Source organism: Artemia franciscana, chromosome 19 (genome assembly GCF_032884065.1).
Source record: "Artemia franciscana chromosome 19, ASM3288406v1, whole genome shotgun sequence".
NCBI classification, from domain to species: domain Eukaryota; kingdom Metazoa; phylum Arthropoda; class Branchiopoda; order Anostraca; family Artemiidae; genus Artemia; species Artemia franciscana.
This window is the reverse complement of record NC_088881.1, coordinates 20,388,635-20,405,777: the sequence shown is the minus strand read 5'-3', so window position 1 is coordinate 20,405,777 and position 17,143 is coordinate 20,388,635. Positions and strand designations below refer to the sequence as shown.

The 17,143-nt window shown below is 36.7% G+C and overlaps 1 protein-coding gene across 5 annotated transcripts in view; it reads right to left on the bottom strand.

The window, feature by feature from the left end:
* Nucleotides 1–17,143, bottom strand: part of LOC136039398 (sorbitol dehydrogenase-like) — a 92,588-nt gene that overhangs the window by 47,471 nt on the left and 27,974 nt on the right. For all 5 annotated transcript variants that reach the window (XM_065723101.1, XM_065723099.1, XM_065723102.1 and 2 more), the window contains one exon: nucleotides 12,459–12,621. In XM_065723101.1, coding sequence (XP_065579173.1) covers nucleotides 12,459–12,621 — 163 coding nt within the window. The remainder of the gene's footprint in view (nucleotides 1–12,458; nucleotides 12,622–17,143) is intronic.

The following is a 17,143-nucleotide window of genomic DNA, read 5'->3' as shown; positions in this document are numbered from 1 at the left end:
GCTTTGTGCCTACTTTTCTTCTCTTGTACAGTATGTCACTTTGACTCGACAATCGGAACTTCGTTCCCAGAAAAAAACAAAAGCTAAGAGCTCATATGGCATTTGTTACGAGGCGAGAAGAGCTAAGAGCCAAGAGATCATATGGTATGAGCTCTAACAAAATTCTATGAATCAATAGATTGATTTAAAAAGGAAAATAAGAGGCTTAATGCCGGTCAAGATTTAAAATAAGAGCTCTGAGTCACAAAGTCCTTCTAAATATCAAAATTCATTAAGATCCGATCACCCACTCGTAAGCTATAAATACCTAATTTTTTCTAATTTTTCCTCTCCCTTGTGCCCCCCCGATGGTCTAATCTGGGAAAACGACTTTATCAAGTCAAATTGTACAGCTCCCTGACACGCCTACCAATTTTCATCGCCCTAGCACGTCCAGAAGCACCGAACTCGCCAAATCACTGAACCCCTCCCCCCTACTCTCCCAAAGAGAGTGAATCCAGTACGATTCTGTCAATCACGAATCAAGGACATTTGTTTATTCTATCCACCAAGCTTCATCCCGATTCCTCCAAGTGTTTTTCCAAGATTTCCCCCTCCAACTCCCCCCAATGTCAAAAGATCTGGTCAGGATTTGAAATAAGAGCTCTGAGACATGAATTCCTTCTAAAAATCAAATTTCATTACGATCCGATCATCTATTCGTAAGATAAAAATACCCCAATTTTCATGTTTTCAAAGAATTCCGGTTTCCCCTCCAACTCCCCCGAATGTCACAGGATCTGGTCGGAATTTGAAATTAGAACTTTAAAGCACAAGACCCAGCTAAATATCAAATTTCATTAAGAACTGGTCACCCCTTCGTAAGTTACAAATACCTCAATTTTCAAAATTACCCCCCCCCAATTCCACCAAAGAGAGCAGATCCGGTCCAGTTATGTCAGTCACGTATCTTAGACAGGTTTCTATTCTTCCCATCCAGTTTCATCCTGATCTCACCGCTTTAAGTATTTTCTAAGATTTCAAGTCCCCCCAACTGCCCCCCCCCAAATTACGCTTGATCCGGTTGAGATTTAAAATAAGATATCTGAGTTACGAGGTCCTTCTAAATATGAAGTTTCATGAAGATCCGATCACTCCATCGTAAGTTAAAAATACGTCATTTTTCTTATTTTTCAGAATTACCTCCCCCCAATTGAGCGGATCCGTTCCAATTATGTAAATCACGTATGCAAGACTTCTGCTTATTTTTCCAACCAAGTTTCATCCCAATCCCTCCAATCTAAGCGTTTTCCATCATTTTAGGTTTCCCCATCCCGAACTTCCCCCAATGTCACCAGATCCGGTCAGGATTTAAAATAAGAGCTTTGAGACGCGATATCCTTCTAAATATCAAATTTCATGGAGATCCAATCACCCGTTCGTAAGTTAAAAATATCTCATTTTTTTCTAATTTTCGAAATTAACCCCCCCCCAACTACCCCAAAGAGAGCGGATACGTTCTGATTATGTCAATCATGTATCTAGGACTCGTGTTTTTTTCCCACCAAGTTTCATCCCGATCCCTCCACTCTAAGTTTTTTCCAAGTTTTAGGTTTCCCCCTCCCAACTCCCCTCCCATTGTCACCAGATCCGGTCGGGTTTAAAATAAGAGCTCTGAGCCACGACATCCTTCTAAATATCAAATTTCATTGAGATCCGATCACCCGTTCGTAAGTTAAAAATACCTCATTTTTTTTAATTTTTCAGAAATACCCCCCCTCCAACTACCCCAAAGAGAGCGGATCCCTTCCGTATATGTCAATCATCTATCTAGGACTTGTGTTTATTTTTCCCACCATGTTTCATCCCGATCCCTCCACTCTAAGTGTTTTCCAAGTTTTAGGTTTCCCCCTCCCAACTCCCCCCCATTGTCACCAGATCCGGTCGGGTTTAAAATAAGAGCTCTGAGCCACAACATCCTTCTAAATATCAAATTTCATTGAGATCCGATCACCCGTTCGTAAGTTAAAAATACCTCATCTTTTTTAATTTTTCAGAAATACCCCCCCCCCCCCAACTACCCCAGAGAGAGCGGTACCGTTCCGTTTATGTCAATCATCTATCTAAGACTTGTGTTTATTTTTCCCACCATGTTTCATCCCGATCCCTCCACTCTAAGTGTTTTCCAAGTTTTAGGTTTCCCCCTCCCAACTCCCCGCCCCCGTCACCAGATCCGGTCGGGATTTAAAATAAGAGCTCTAAGACACGATATCCTTCTAAACATCAAATTTCATTGATATCCGATCACCCGTTCGTAAGTTGAAAATACCTCATTTTTTCTAATTTTTAAGAATTACTCCCCCCCCAACTACCCCAAAGAGAGCGAATCAGCTCCGATTATGTCAATCATGTATCTGGAACTTGCGCTTTTTTCCCCATCAAGTTTCATCCCGATCCCTCCACTCTAAGTGTTTTCCAAGATTTTAGGTTTCCCCCCTCCAACTCTCCCAATGTCATCAGATCCGGTCGGGATTTAAATAAGAGCTCTGAGACACAATATGATTCAAAATATTAAATTTCATTAAGATCCAATCACCCGCTCATAAGTTAAAAATACTTTATTTTTTCTATCTTTTCCGAATTAACCCCCCCCCCAGATGGTCAAATCGGGAAAACGACTATTTTCTAATTTAATCTGGCCCGGTTCCTGATACGCTTGCCAAATTTCATCGTCCTAGCTTACCTGGAAGTGCCTAAAGTAGCAAAACCGGGACTTTAGGTTTTCCCCCCTCCAACTCCCCCCAATGTCATCAGATCCAGTCGGGATTTAAAATAAGAGCTCTGAGACACAATATCATTCCAAACATCAAATTTCATTAAGATCCAATCACTCGCACATAAGTTAAAAATACTTCATTTTTTCTATTTTTTGCGAATTAACCAGCCCCCCACTCCCCCCAGATGGTCAAATCGGGAAAACGACTATTTCTAATTTAATCTGGTCCGGTCCCTGATACGCTTGCCAAATTTCATCATCCTAGCTTAGCTGGAAGTGCCTAAAGTAGCAAAACCGGGATCGACAGACAGACCGACAGACAGACAGACCGACAGAATTGGCGATTGCTATATGTCACTTGGTTAATACCAAGTGCCATAAAAACAGTTCCAACTATCTGTCTATCAACTTGTCTGTGGTTCATTGTGCACTCATTGAAGCTGAGCTTGAACCAACAATACTACTAAGCCGTCTTCCTGTCTTAATGGTTACTATTGTACTTCTAATGGACCTAGAGGCCGAAGAAAAATGTAAGCCAAAATCAATCGCATATTTGTACTAAAAATTACAGATGAATTTCAGATATATAAGCACTGAACAAATTGGTAATCTCTCACACACAGACCCCCCTCCCCAAAACCTCAAGTATATTCGACCCTGGCTATACTTAGGGCTCATTGGTCTCTTTTTCTTTCTCCTTGTACCAGGCCATAAAATTCTTCCACATATCGGAAGGAATTTCCCGGTCGTGCACGGTTCCTGAGGTACGAGAGACCAGCTGCCTGCATGCATCAGTGAGTGGTCTGCCAAATTGACACATTTTGTGTCAAAATGCAACAATTTAATGTTGCGTGACACAATGACACATTCAGTCGAAATGATGACAAAATCGACGAAAATGACACATTTTTCAATAAAAAATGACACAATCGACAAAAACGACACATTTAAAAAAAATGACACATTTTGTCATCCAAGTCTTGTTTTTTTAAATGGCAATAAAAGAAAAGTAAAATTTCAATTTCCTACCTCCAGAAAAGCTACAAATTAATGGAAGGGAATAGCGCTACCTAACGGTGGCAGTAGCACACAAACAGTGCGGAATACAGGACAGATGCCATCACCATATTTAAAATTTAAACCACGCGAAGAAAACAGCCATAGGCGGAAATTTCAAATCAAATGCACGCTGAATATCTGAACTTAATTGGCTTCTTGATTGAGTATTTGATGTAGCCAACTGGTACGTACTTAATATTAAAAAGTTAACAGCATGCAGTTTACCAAAGCTGTATGCATAAGCAGCAACTCCCATTTTTAGGAGTACATGAGGTTTATCCCACCTAACAAATATGACAAAAATACTAATTGAAGCTGGTTGAATGGCTTAAATATTGAGTAAATAAAAAGCTTTGCCAATAAAGCCGGTAACGTATAGAGCCGATTACGATTATGACTTCATACAAAAAGTCTATTTTCAATTTACTGCCGGAATTGGTTGTCCCTAAAACTTTTATAAATGTAAACTTGCCTCGTTGGCCGCCCAGACACAAATTCATAGTATGTAACATTAATTTAATCCAATGTTTCTATTTCTTTCATGACCTCATAAAAAGGTCATGATCCCAAGATAATAGGATAAGGTTAAGTTTACTCCTTTCTGAACTGATTTGGAAAAGATTATATGTTCAAAACTCTAAATAAAGATTTGACAATTAAATATGAGACCACTTGTACCAAAAAGAAAATATGACATATTTTGTGACACATTACGGAATCTAATATGACACAAAAAGCACATTTTTGGAAAAAATATCACACACTCCTTAAAAAAAAAATTGACAGCCCTGTCAGTGAGTCTATCGTGTCGAGAAGTAGACTTCCTGATTTTCGTTTTTATATTTGACAGAACCGAAAATTGACGTTCTGCAGCACATATAAATTAATCATACTCATACTCATACTCGTTTGCTTATAAGTCTTTTTTAATTCTGGTTTCTTTCCTAAATTTGCTTGTCTTGTATTTTTCGAAGTGCTTAATTATTGTCTTTATTGTTTCATTATTTTGTTTTCTTTCACTGCTCCGTCTTCTTACTTTCTTAGCACGAGTTTTCAAACAAAATAAATATATTATAAGAAAAGAACTATCTACTCATCCGTCATCTACAAATTCACCCTTCTGCAAACGTGACAACGCTCGTAAAATAAACTTCAAATCATAATTGGAATTGTGTATACAAAGAGGTGGAAAGTACTGTTGTCAAGTGTTTAAATTTATGATTTATGAGCCAGCCCGTAAAAGTTGCTACCCCTCGATAAAATTGGATTGCTTAAATGATTATGATCACCAACTGGAATCCCTCCCCCACTACTCTCAACAAATTTGCCGTTACAAACCCAATACATCTTCTGATTTTTAATGGCCAACTCGTCCTCTGGTGATAAAGTCATTGGATCATTTATATTGCATAGTCGTGAAAATGACTTATTTGCTGTTTTAATAAGTGCTGTCAAGGCTGCGTCCATACAATCTTCCCCTCCCAATGTCTTAAAAACCTCTACCAAGTGCATGTTATTACTCGAGTCTCTATGGGCATGGGTGTAAGAGACTGCAAAGGCTTCAAGCTCTTCGACACGATTTGAATTTGATGGATTGTACATATCTGTGAGTTTAGCCTCGTAATCTAAGGCGATCTTGTCTCTCTGTAGGAGTGAATTTAAAATTTCTTGAAACGCCAGATGGGCTTGTCACCGCTAAGTGTTTCCACAGATTGGTAACCGTGACGCTTAGAGTGTCTCATATGATGCTTTAATTTTAATTCAGTATAAAATCTAAAAAGAAACATTGGACAATAAGAGTAAGCACTTGGTTTATTTGATTCCCCCTCATCCAGAACTCGACTAATATCGGTAATTGGATTAAAATGTCCAATTGAATCAGGTTCTGTAGCAGGCGTATAAAGAAGCAATACCCAGTGCTTCACTGATTCAATGGATGGAGCCCTCATGGATATATCACCCCCTTTTTATTACTGTGCTCACCCTCATAAAAATTCTGTATCATATTGTAAAACAGTAGCACCAATCTTTTGATGTTGATTAGTCCGCTCAAAAGTATCTATTCCCTTAATAGTTACTGAATATCGACCATTTAAATAATTGAAATCTACTTTAGGAAACTTTACTTCATCCCTATTAGCTGCTCATTAGTATAACTTTGTCTTGCTAGTAACATCTTGCGGAGATTTGTGGGCTTCTATAAGGAATGTATATTTGAAACACTGAAGCCCTGTACTGAAACAAATTCGTTGTACGCCTTCACATCCCTTTAAATCTGAATTAAATTGTAATACTTTAGCTCACTTCTCCGCCCCACCACCTCTTAAAATAAAATCTTTTTTAAATTTACAAATATATACATTTAAATTTTCAATAAGTAAAACCACTGGCCCACTCCGCCTCTCATTATGGTTATCTAGTTTTATGGTAACTCTGTTTACCCAGTCCATTCATACATCCTCAAATTTATGCAAGTTCGGGTGAAGTGTTAGCATTTCAGTTTGCACATAGTAAGAATACACATCACCCGACCTGTCATTAAAATAAAATAATTTTTGTGTGATGGATGCTTTTACGGTATTGCTTGCTGCCCATTCCATAAAGAAGGAAAACGATCAAAAATTGGATTTTTAAAGGCCAAATGAAAATTCTAAAGAAAACACAGAAAGCGAATGTTTCAAAAGAACAATCACCTTTCTTCTTCAGCACCAACAAAATAATATGATCAAGGAAAAAGCAAAAACCAAAAAACAGACGCGAAAAGTACAACAAAACCAATGAAAAACACACAAAAATTCAATAAAATTTAAGAAAAGACCAAATACTAAAATAATTAAAATCAAATACCTAACGACGATGAAAGTGAGTTATAAAAAAAGTGAGTTATTCGCCAATATCTGCGATTTGCACAAATTCCGAACAAATATGAACTACCATCGATGGATACTAAGGAACAACTTCCCAAGCTCCCCATTCCCAAATCTTTCATTTAAAAAGAGCTCAAATCTTGCCTACATAGGATTGTATTATCTATATTGGATCTGGGATAATATCCCCGCTATCAATGTATTAAATGCATCCCCAAATGTGGCCACATAAACATATATATTTTGCAAGGCGGAGTTTGATGGATAAAAGTCTGGCAATACATAGGACGTTGCAGGGTTTCCTCTACTGCACCACTACCACTCTGTCCTACTTCAATATGAGGATCTACAAGAGGGTTGAAGCGTGGAGCGGAATCACTCACTCAGCATGCTTACCCAGCTCACTCAGCATGTCTTCGAGTGTATTTGGACTGAGACGGCTAGTCAAAGCAAAATAACTCCCTGATAAACTTTGTTTTTCGAGGGCACTTGGCTGAGTTGGGGTACTATTCATTGAAATATTTGTGGGAGTCACATTCACCTCTCCAAGGCATTCTTTCAAAAAAAAATTCATTCCACTCTGGATCGTCGTTATTATGAGAGTGTAAGTCAACATGGAGATTACCATTAAATTCGTTATCAACATTCTCCTGTCCAAAACAATCTTTCAGTAGTTTTTCATACCATTCTAGTTCGCTGTTATCGGAGAGCAAATCACTAAGCCCATCAACTTGAAATTCTACTAGCGGTGACAATATAGGTGTCTCAACTCAACACAGAGGTTGTCCATCCCCTGAGTTGGCGTTGACAATAAAGCTAGGTTAACCTAAAATAATAATAATAATATAATTTTATTTTATTTTCGAAATCGGTACGGTTTTATATAACTGAAAAAAGAAATATTAACGAGCTATAGTTTCATATTATTTGAAACACATGCATAATAAATAAATATATATTAGCACATACATACACATGCAACGTTTTTTTTTTGTGATGATGAATCTTAATCGACCTTCAATATAAATAAGTTTTAATATTCATTTATGATACTGTTATCATTTATGTAAACAAAAGGAAATAGAATGCATAGAGAAAAAGATATTTATCAATATTAAAAAATAGAAGTAGTAGCAGTAGCAGTAGTAGTAGCAGCAGTAGTAGTAGTAGCAATAGTAGTAGTAGTACTCGTAGTAGTTTGAAAATTAGTTTCAGAAAAGTCGGAATAGCGTAGCTAAGGAGCTTTAGATAATTTTCAAGAATTCAAGCGAGATTCAAAATGCTGTGATGCAGGCCGTTTGAAACTTGGCTTGGAATTCTTATTTTGAAGCCTGAACAGTGTAACTACAGAGTGTTGGATCATTTTCAGAAATGCAATCGAGATTCAAGATGCTGTAGCACAGGCCCTGTTTGAAACCTAGTTTGCAATTCTTATTTCGAAGCCTGAATTGCCTAATTGAAGAGTCTTAGATAGTTTTCAAGAATTCATACGAGATTCAAGAGGCTGTAACGCAGACCGTATTTGAAACTTAGCAGGGAATTCTTATTTCGAAGCTTGAATAGCTTAACTACAGATTTTTAGATAACTTTCAAGAATTCAAACGTGATTCAACATGCTGTAACACACCCTGTTTGAAACTTACCTTTGAATTCTTATTTCGAAGCCTGGATAGGCTTTCTTTAGTATATTGCACTAGGCATATCTTGAACTACCATTTCACAAATAGTGCTTGCAATTCTTATTTCGAAGCCTGAATAGCGTAACTAAAGAATCTTAGATAATTTTCAAGAATTTAAACAAGATTCAAGATGCTGTAATGCAGGCCCTGTTTTAAACTTCGCTTGGAGTTCTGATTTTGAAGCCTGAATAGTGTAACTAAAGAGTCTTAGATAATTTTCAAGAATTCAAACGAGATTCAAGATGCTGTAAAACAAGACCTGTTTGAAACTTAGCTTGGAACTCTTATTTTGAGGCCTGAATAGTGTGGCTAAGGAGTTTTGGATAATTTTCAAGAATTCAAATGAGATCTAAAATGCTGTAACACAGGACCTGTTTTAAACTTGGCTTGGAATTCCGATTTCGAAGCCTGAATAGGCTTTCTTTAGTATATTGCAGCAGGCGCATCTTGAACTCCCATTTCAAAAATGGTGTTGTTTTGTAACTTATTCTGATGTCAAGAATAATTATCCTGGCATTTACATATCTTGAACCCCCATTTAAAAAACATTGCTTCTTTTTGTAACCCATACTGATGTCAAGAATATTTATCTTCGCAGTAGCACACCAACGTTCTTAAGGCCATTTACATGGTCAAACTCGATAACAGTTTCGATAACTCGAATGATATCTAAGTGTTAGTCTGAAGTATAGGTTCGTGGAAAATGAATTTTTCAGATGTAAATTTTATCTGTGAAGACTTTGAATTTTTGTGTTGCTTAAAGGATGGAACTAAAAGGTAAGGCGTTTTAATTCTAATTGTTTGTAAATTCGAACAAACATAAGAAGTCTTACCTTGAGCTCGCTTGTTCATTTTTTTAGTTTCGATTCAAAACTGCTAGTAATGCCACATTCTCAAGCTGCTTTCATACGAAAAATTCAGTCAAATAAAAATACGTGTTCCAACTTTAATTTCAGCGTATATCAATAGTGATAGTAACCGATTACGCAAATTATGTTCTGACACGGTTATGCTAATAAACTAAGCGCCGTTCTTGTTACTTGGAAAGTAACCGGTTATGCAAATCAAGTTCTAATGCGGCTATGCTAATGAACTAAGCGTTGTTCCTGTTACAGCTATACTACTCAAGCGTTCGATTCGGTTGATGAAAGAGCTTTAGCAAAGGTTTTATCCTTGTATGGTAAACCGGAAAAATACATTAAAGTGATTAGTGCTAAATACGAAAATAACAAAGCTGCGGTTAAGGTAGGAGATGGGGTTAGCAGCTGGTTTCCAATTAAATCAGGAGTTAAGCAGGGTTCTGTTCTATCCCCCTTTATATGGATCATTTGGATGAAGTAGCACGGGAAAGGCAATGGGAGACCAAGGAATCAAAAGAGGAGGAAAAAGTCCTTGACTTAGATTATTCTGATGGTTTAAGCATCAAAGATGAAAGTTTGAGCAAAATGAATTAACTTTTAGAGGTATTTCGTGATTAGGGTGCTGGAATAGGTTTGAAAATGTATGTTAAGAAGTCTAAGTCACTAAGGCTAGGAATAAATAAAGATGAAAAGGTGACGTTTGGTCACCTTTTCTTGGTAGCATTATTAGTAAAGACGGCAGAAGCAGTGAAGATGTTAAAAGTAGAATAGTCAAGGCTCAGGGTATTTTTTAAAGTTAGAAAAAAACTTTGGAAGAATAGGAAGTTAAGTCTGCAAACCAAGATAAGAATATTGGAAGCTACGGTGATGACACTGGTCAAATATGGCTCTGAAGCACGGGTGCTCCAAAAAGTGGATGAAGATTTGCTAGATGTTTTTCAGAGAGATTGCCTACAGATTGTTTTGGGTCGACAATCGACGAAAATGACACATTTTTCAATAAAAAATGACACAATTGATAAAAACGACACATTTAAAAAAAATTACACATTTTTGTCATCCAAGTCTTGTTTTTTTAAATGGCAATAAAAGAAAAGTAAAATTTCAATTTCCTACCTCCAGAAAAGCTACAAATTAATGGAAGGGAATAGCGCTACCTAACGGGTGGCAGTAGTACACAAACAGTGCGGAATACAGGACAGATGCCACTACCATATTTAAAATTTAAACCACGCGAAGAAAACAGCCATAGGCGGAAATTTCAAATCAAAATTCACGCTGAATATCTGAACTTAATTGGCTTCTTGATTGAGTATTTGATGTAACCAACTGGTAGGTACTTAATATTAAAAAGTAAACAGCACGCAGTTTACCAAAGCTGTATGCATAAGCAGCAACTCCCATTTTTAGGAGTACAGGAGGTTCATCCCACTTAACAAATATGGCATAAAAGCTTAGCCAATAAAGCCGATAACGTATAGAGCCGATTACGATTATGACTTCATACAAAAAGTCTATTTTCAATTTACTATCGGAATTGATTGTCCCTAAAACTTTTATAAATGTAAACTTGCCTCGTTGGCCGCCCAGACACAAATTCATAGTGTGTAACATTAATTTAATCCAATGTTTCTATTTCTTGCATGACGTCATAAAAAGGTCATGATCCCAAGATAATAGGATAAGGTTAAGTTTACTCATTTCTGAACTGATTTGAAAAAGATTATATGTTCAAAACTCTAAATAAAGATTTGACAATTAAATATGAGACCACTTGTACCAAAAAGAAAATATGACATATTTTGTGACACATTACGGAATCTAATATGACACAAAAAGCACATTTTTGGAAAAAATATGACACACTCCTTAAAAAAAATTTGGCAGCCCTGTCAGTGAGTCTATCGTGTCGAGAAGTAGACTGTTCCTGAGTTTCGTTTTTATATTTGATAGAACCGAAAATTGACGTTCTGCAGCACATATATTAATCATACTCATACTCGTTTGCTTATAAGTCTTTTTTAATTCTGGTTTCTTTCCTAAATTTGCTTGTCTTGTTTTTTCCGAAGTGTTTAATTATTGTCTTTATTGTTTCATTATTTTGTTTTCTTTCACTGCTCCGTCTTCTTACTTTCTTAGCACGGGTTTTCAAATAAATAAATAAATTATAAGAAAAGAACTATCTACTCATCCGTCATCTACAAATTCACCCTTCTGCAAACGTGACAACGCTCTAAAATAAACTTCAAATCACAATTGGAATCGTGTATATAAAGAGGAGGAAAGTACTGTGTTTCGGGTGCTGGAATAGGTTTGAAAATGTATGTTAAGAAGTCTAAGTCACTAAGGCTAGGAATAAATAAAGATGAAAAGATGAAGTTTGGTCACCTTTTCTTGGTAGCATTATTAGTAAAGACGGCAGAAGCAGTGAAGATGTTAAAAGTAGAATAGTCAAGGCTCAGGGTATTTTTTAAAGTTAGAAAAAAACTTTGGAAGAATAGGAAGTTAAGTCTGCAAACTAAGATTAGAATATTGGAAGCTACGGTGATGACACTGGTCAAATATGGCTCTGAAGCACGGGTGCTCCAAAAAGCGGATGAAGATTTGCTAGATGTTTTCCAGAGAGATTACCTAGGGATTGTTTTGGGTACCCAGCTGACTAGCCCTATTTCAAACAGTAGGCTGTACGAAAATGGGTGTTCAATCCCGCTTTCTAGGGCTGTAATCAAAGAAATGTTGAGATGGCTAGGGCACGTTCTGCGGATGAACGATTACAGATTGCCAAAGATTGTCCTTTTGGACCAACCTTCGAGGGCTAAACAAAAAGCAGACGATTGGGATGGGAGGATGTCATAAAGAAAGATTTAAAAGAAATAGAAACTTCCCTGGAGGGCGTAATGAGGGGGGCCTTGAAAAGATCGCGAGGGAGAAGGAGCTTGCGTAGCTGTGTTGGCCTCAGGCGGCATCCATGCACAATGGCTAGACGGGATGCATTTTCGCCATTTCGGTGTTTTTTGTGGCTGCGCATTGAGCTTTTCAAATTCGCTTTTTTAGGAGGGGGGAGGGGTATCAATCATTGGGCACATTTTCACGAGAACAGCTGAGCTTTCAGTGCATTTTCCCTCTTAGGGCGACGATGCTTTAAAGCAAACATCTGGCAATACTGCCTTAATGTTGGATACAGTCGCAAACATATTTAGTTAAAGCAATAAGTCATAGATTCCAACAACAAAATTACTTGAAGCAAAAGTCTGCCGGATGAGCATAATATCTTGCTAGGGTACCGTCTACTGGTGGTGTTGCACAGAACCTCACCTCTTCGCAAAGGTTGTATTTCCCACTTCTGCACAGGTGACACAGTTTACAAGGAATTCCTGGTTCAATGGCCACTTTTTCACCTAGAAAAAATAGAAGGCTTATAGAAGCAAAAATGAAAAATAGGGGTATAAATATGTGTATATTTAACGAGGGCTGCAATTCTGGCATAGACACAAATACTTTATTTCAGGGGGATAGGAAACTTTTTGAATAGGGATAAAACTTCGAGAGAAAAAAAACGAGAATACGCAGATTTTATGCAAAGTATAAGAAATTATACGAAACACCGTAAAACCTTGAGATTTTTAAGACATGGGGGAGGGGAGTACGGAGCCAGAGATATTTTTAGGGCTAATAGTGCCATGGGAAAAATTCATTTACGGCCCTCCCCTCCCGACTCTAATATAAGCCAAAAACATCGGATCAAATTGAAAAATTTGATGAAGTTGGCAATACCCCAACCAAGACCCCCCAAGCATTGTACTCCGGGTTGCTGCCCCGCTGTCCCTCCCCCTTTTGAACGGCTCTTCACGGAACTAAATTCCCCTCTGTATATATATATATATATATATATATATATATATATATATATATATATATATATATATATATATATATATATATATATATATATATATATATATATATATATATATATATATATATATATATATATATTCCCTTTTTGAAACAAGTCACATTTGCACCCTCATTAGCAGAAAAAAATTCAAATTCTTACATTCAACCCTGATTGATATTCACAAGGTTTAGAACTATGTGATTGCTATTGGCTCCCATACATAAAAAGCGTGCTGCTGGGAGGTTGAATTGGCGAAATGAATGAAAGTTTAGGAATAACAAGACTACTGTGGTCAGTGGAAAGTATATGCAAAGAAAGAAAATATTTCAAAAGAGTCTGAGCATTGATGAGCATTTGGTACATTAATTTTAATTAGTGTTTTCTCCACGCTCCACTGAATTAATTTTAAATACATTCTGCAGCTTAAAAACTAAAGTTTCATGATTTAAAGTAAAAACTGTCATGATTTAGTGGCTTTTGATATGTATTTAGGAAAATAATATCCCGGAAATAAGTCTTTAGCTTCAAGAGAATTTTTCCATTTATCCCATATATCATGGTATATGCAGGAATTGAATTGAATGTTCTGATACTTCTAAATTCCTCGTTTTTGGTTTTCATGCGTCTCTATTTTGAGGGCAAGAATTTTGTTTGTCTCCTTCTAGTCCAATTATTTTTTTAAATCAGTCTTGTGTTTCTTTATTTAGAGCCGACTTTATATGATTAATTGTTCTGAGACAAGCAACATGAAAATTCACCTTAATTGTCTTTTTGTGGCTCTTATTTTTCTAAAAATTTAATTTATAAAGCTGGTATTTTTTTTAATGTGATTGCTGAATAACCTCATAAGCGATTTGTTTTGTGTCTCATCTATTGAATGTTTGTCTTGCATTTTACACGAAACAATAAGGGCTTATTGTTTAGCAATAAGGGCTAATTATCACTAGTACAGCTGATAACCCCAACGCCTTCTAAAAACCAGAACATAATTTCCGCTTTACTGAAAAAAAAAAACAAAAAACAAGAGCTAAGAGCTCATTGGCACTTATGACGGGGTCGGAAGAACCAAAAGCCAAGAGCTCATATGATATGAGCTCTAGCAAAATTCTAAGAATCAATAGATTGATTTAAAAGTAAAATCAGAGGCTTAATGCTGGTCGGGATTTAAAATAAGAGCTCTGAGTCACGAGGTTCTTCTAAATATCAAAATTCATTAGGATCCGATCACCCACTCGGGAGTTAAAAATACCTCATTTTTTTAATTTTTCCTCTCCCTTCGGCCCCCAGATGGTCGAATTGGGGAAAACGACTTTATCAAGTCAATTTGTGCAGCTTCCTGACACACCTACCAATTTTCATCGTACTAGCACGTCCAGAAGCACCAAATTTGCCAAAAAAGTGAGCCCCACCCCTAACTCCCCCAAAGAGAGCGGATCCAGTCCGGTAACGTCAGTTATGTATCTATGAATTTGCTTATTCTACCCACCAGATTTCATCCAGATCTCTCCACTCTAACCGTTTTCCAAGATTTCCGGTTTCCCCCTCCAACTCCCCCCAATGTCAACAAATCTGGTCGGGATTTGAAATAAGAGCTCTGAGACATGAGTCCCTTCTAAATATCAAATTTCATTATGATCCGGTCACTCGTCCCTTCTAAATATCAAATTTCATTCAGATCCGGTCACCCGTTCTTAAGTTAAAAATACCTCAATATTTCTAATTTTTCCAAATTAAAAACCCCCAGCTCCACAAAAGAGAACGAATCCGTTCCAATTATGTCAATCATACATCTATAACTTGTGCTTATTCTTCCCATCAGGTTTCATCCCTATCTCTCCACTCTAAGTGTTTTCCAAGATTTCCGGTTTCGAAATTTTTGTTTCCGCCTCCAACATTCTATATCCCCAGATCCGATTCGAGTTGAAAATGAAGCATCTGAGACATAAGGTTCTTCTATATATCAAGTTTCATTAAGATCCGATCACCCATTCGTAAGGTACCTCGATTTTCCCGTTTTCCAAGAATTCCGGTTTCCCCCTCCACCTCCCCCTATTGCCAAAGGATCTGGTCGGCATTTAAAATGATAGTTTTAAAGCACAAGATCCTTTTAAATATCAAATTTCATTAAGATCTGATCAGCCGTTCATAAGTAACAAATATCTCATTTTTTCTAATTTTCCGAATCATCCCCCCCCCAAGTCGACCAAAGAGAGCGGATCCATTCCGGTTATGTCAGTCACGTATCTTGGACTCGTGCTTATTTTTCCCACCAAGTTTCATCCTGATCTCTTCGCTTTAAGCGATTTCCAAGATTTCCGGTTTCCCCCCTCTCCCAATGACACTGGATCCAGTCAGGATTTAAAATAAGATATCTGAGTTACGAGGTCCTTCTAAATATGAAATTTCATTAAGATCCGATCACTTCGTTGTAAGTTAAAATTACCTCAATTTTTCTAATTCAGAATTTTCTAATTCTTTTCTAATTCATTTTTTCTCAATTCATTTTCATTCTAATTCATTTTCTAATTTCTAATATCAGAACTAATCCCTCCCCCAACTCCCCCAAAGCGAGCGGATCCGTTCCGGTTATGTCAATCACGTATCTAGGGCTTATTTTTCCATCAAGTCTCATCCTGATCCCTCCACTCAAAGCGTTTTCCAAAATTTTCGACTTCCCCCAAACTCCCCCCATGTCACCGGATCAAGTCAGGATATAAAATAAGAGCTCTGAGGCACGATTTTCTTCCAAACATCAAATTTCATTAAGATCCGATCACCTGTTCGTAAGTTAAAAATACCTCATTCTTTCTAATTTTTCCGATTTACCCCCCCCCCCGCAGATGATCACTTCGGGGAAAGGACAATTTTTAATTTAATCTGGTCTGGTTCCTGATACGCCTGCCAAATTTCATCGTCCTAGCTTACCTGGAAGTGTTTAAACTAGCAAAACCGGGACAGACAGACAGACCGACCGACCGACAGAATTTGAGATTGCTATATGTCACTTGGTAGATATCAAGTGCCATAAAAACGAGTGACCGTGGATTGTCAGTTTATTTGACACATACTGATATTTATTCCTTAATGTTTTGATAATTGTTTTTATTTATGAAAGTAAAACAAGTGAAAACATTTAAATTGTCGAAAGTATAACAGTTCATAACAGGGATGAAAGCTTTTAATCGACAGTGAACAAATATAAAATTTGTTAACTGGGTATTTCGAACACATACACGGTGTTAGGAATATCCAGTTAATATTTTTTATATCTGTTCACTGTCGATTAAAAGGTTTCTTCCCTATTTTGAACTGTTATTCTTTTGTCATGGAAAGGCAGTGTGGTCTTCGAAGTTATCTACATTTGAATTGTGTTTTTTGTTTTCAGTAAAGCGCAAATTGTATTCTGGTCTTGTGAAGGCGTGGGGGTTATCAACTGTACTAATGTTAATTTTTGCTTGTTTTGAGTTTGACTCGGCTATTTATTGTAATTTCTGTTGTTTTTAGTTTCATTTATTCATTGATAGCGATTTGTGGTGGTTTTACGATTGGAAAATTATTTGACTTTATTCCCGCTCATCTTTGGCTTAATGGAGCTATTTACTTGTCTTTGAAAAACTTGTTTTGGGGAAAAAGTTTTTAAAATTAATTTATGTTTGTTTTTTATTGACATTGTCCTTTTCTTAAAAAAAAAAATATTTCATATCTGTTCAGTTTTTTTCTTTAAGAATCCATAGTTTGGGTTGCTATTTGTAATTTGGGGAAACTTTTTCAACAATTTTTAAACCTGACACAAACAGTATCTTTTAATTTAATTTTATAACTCCTGAAGTTGACCTGAGAAATAATAAAATATCATTCCCAAAAGATTCTATCTATTCTCTTTGACAACCTGGATACACTTATACTCTTTTTATTTATTTAAATTGCAAGAGGAGAAGTAGTAATAGCATTAGCCCCAAAAGTTTTAACTTAATACTCTTAGTCGTTCTCAATATATTGGTGAGGTGTCTTCTTGGCAACCACAA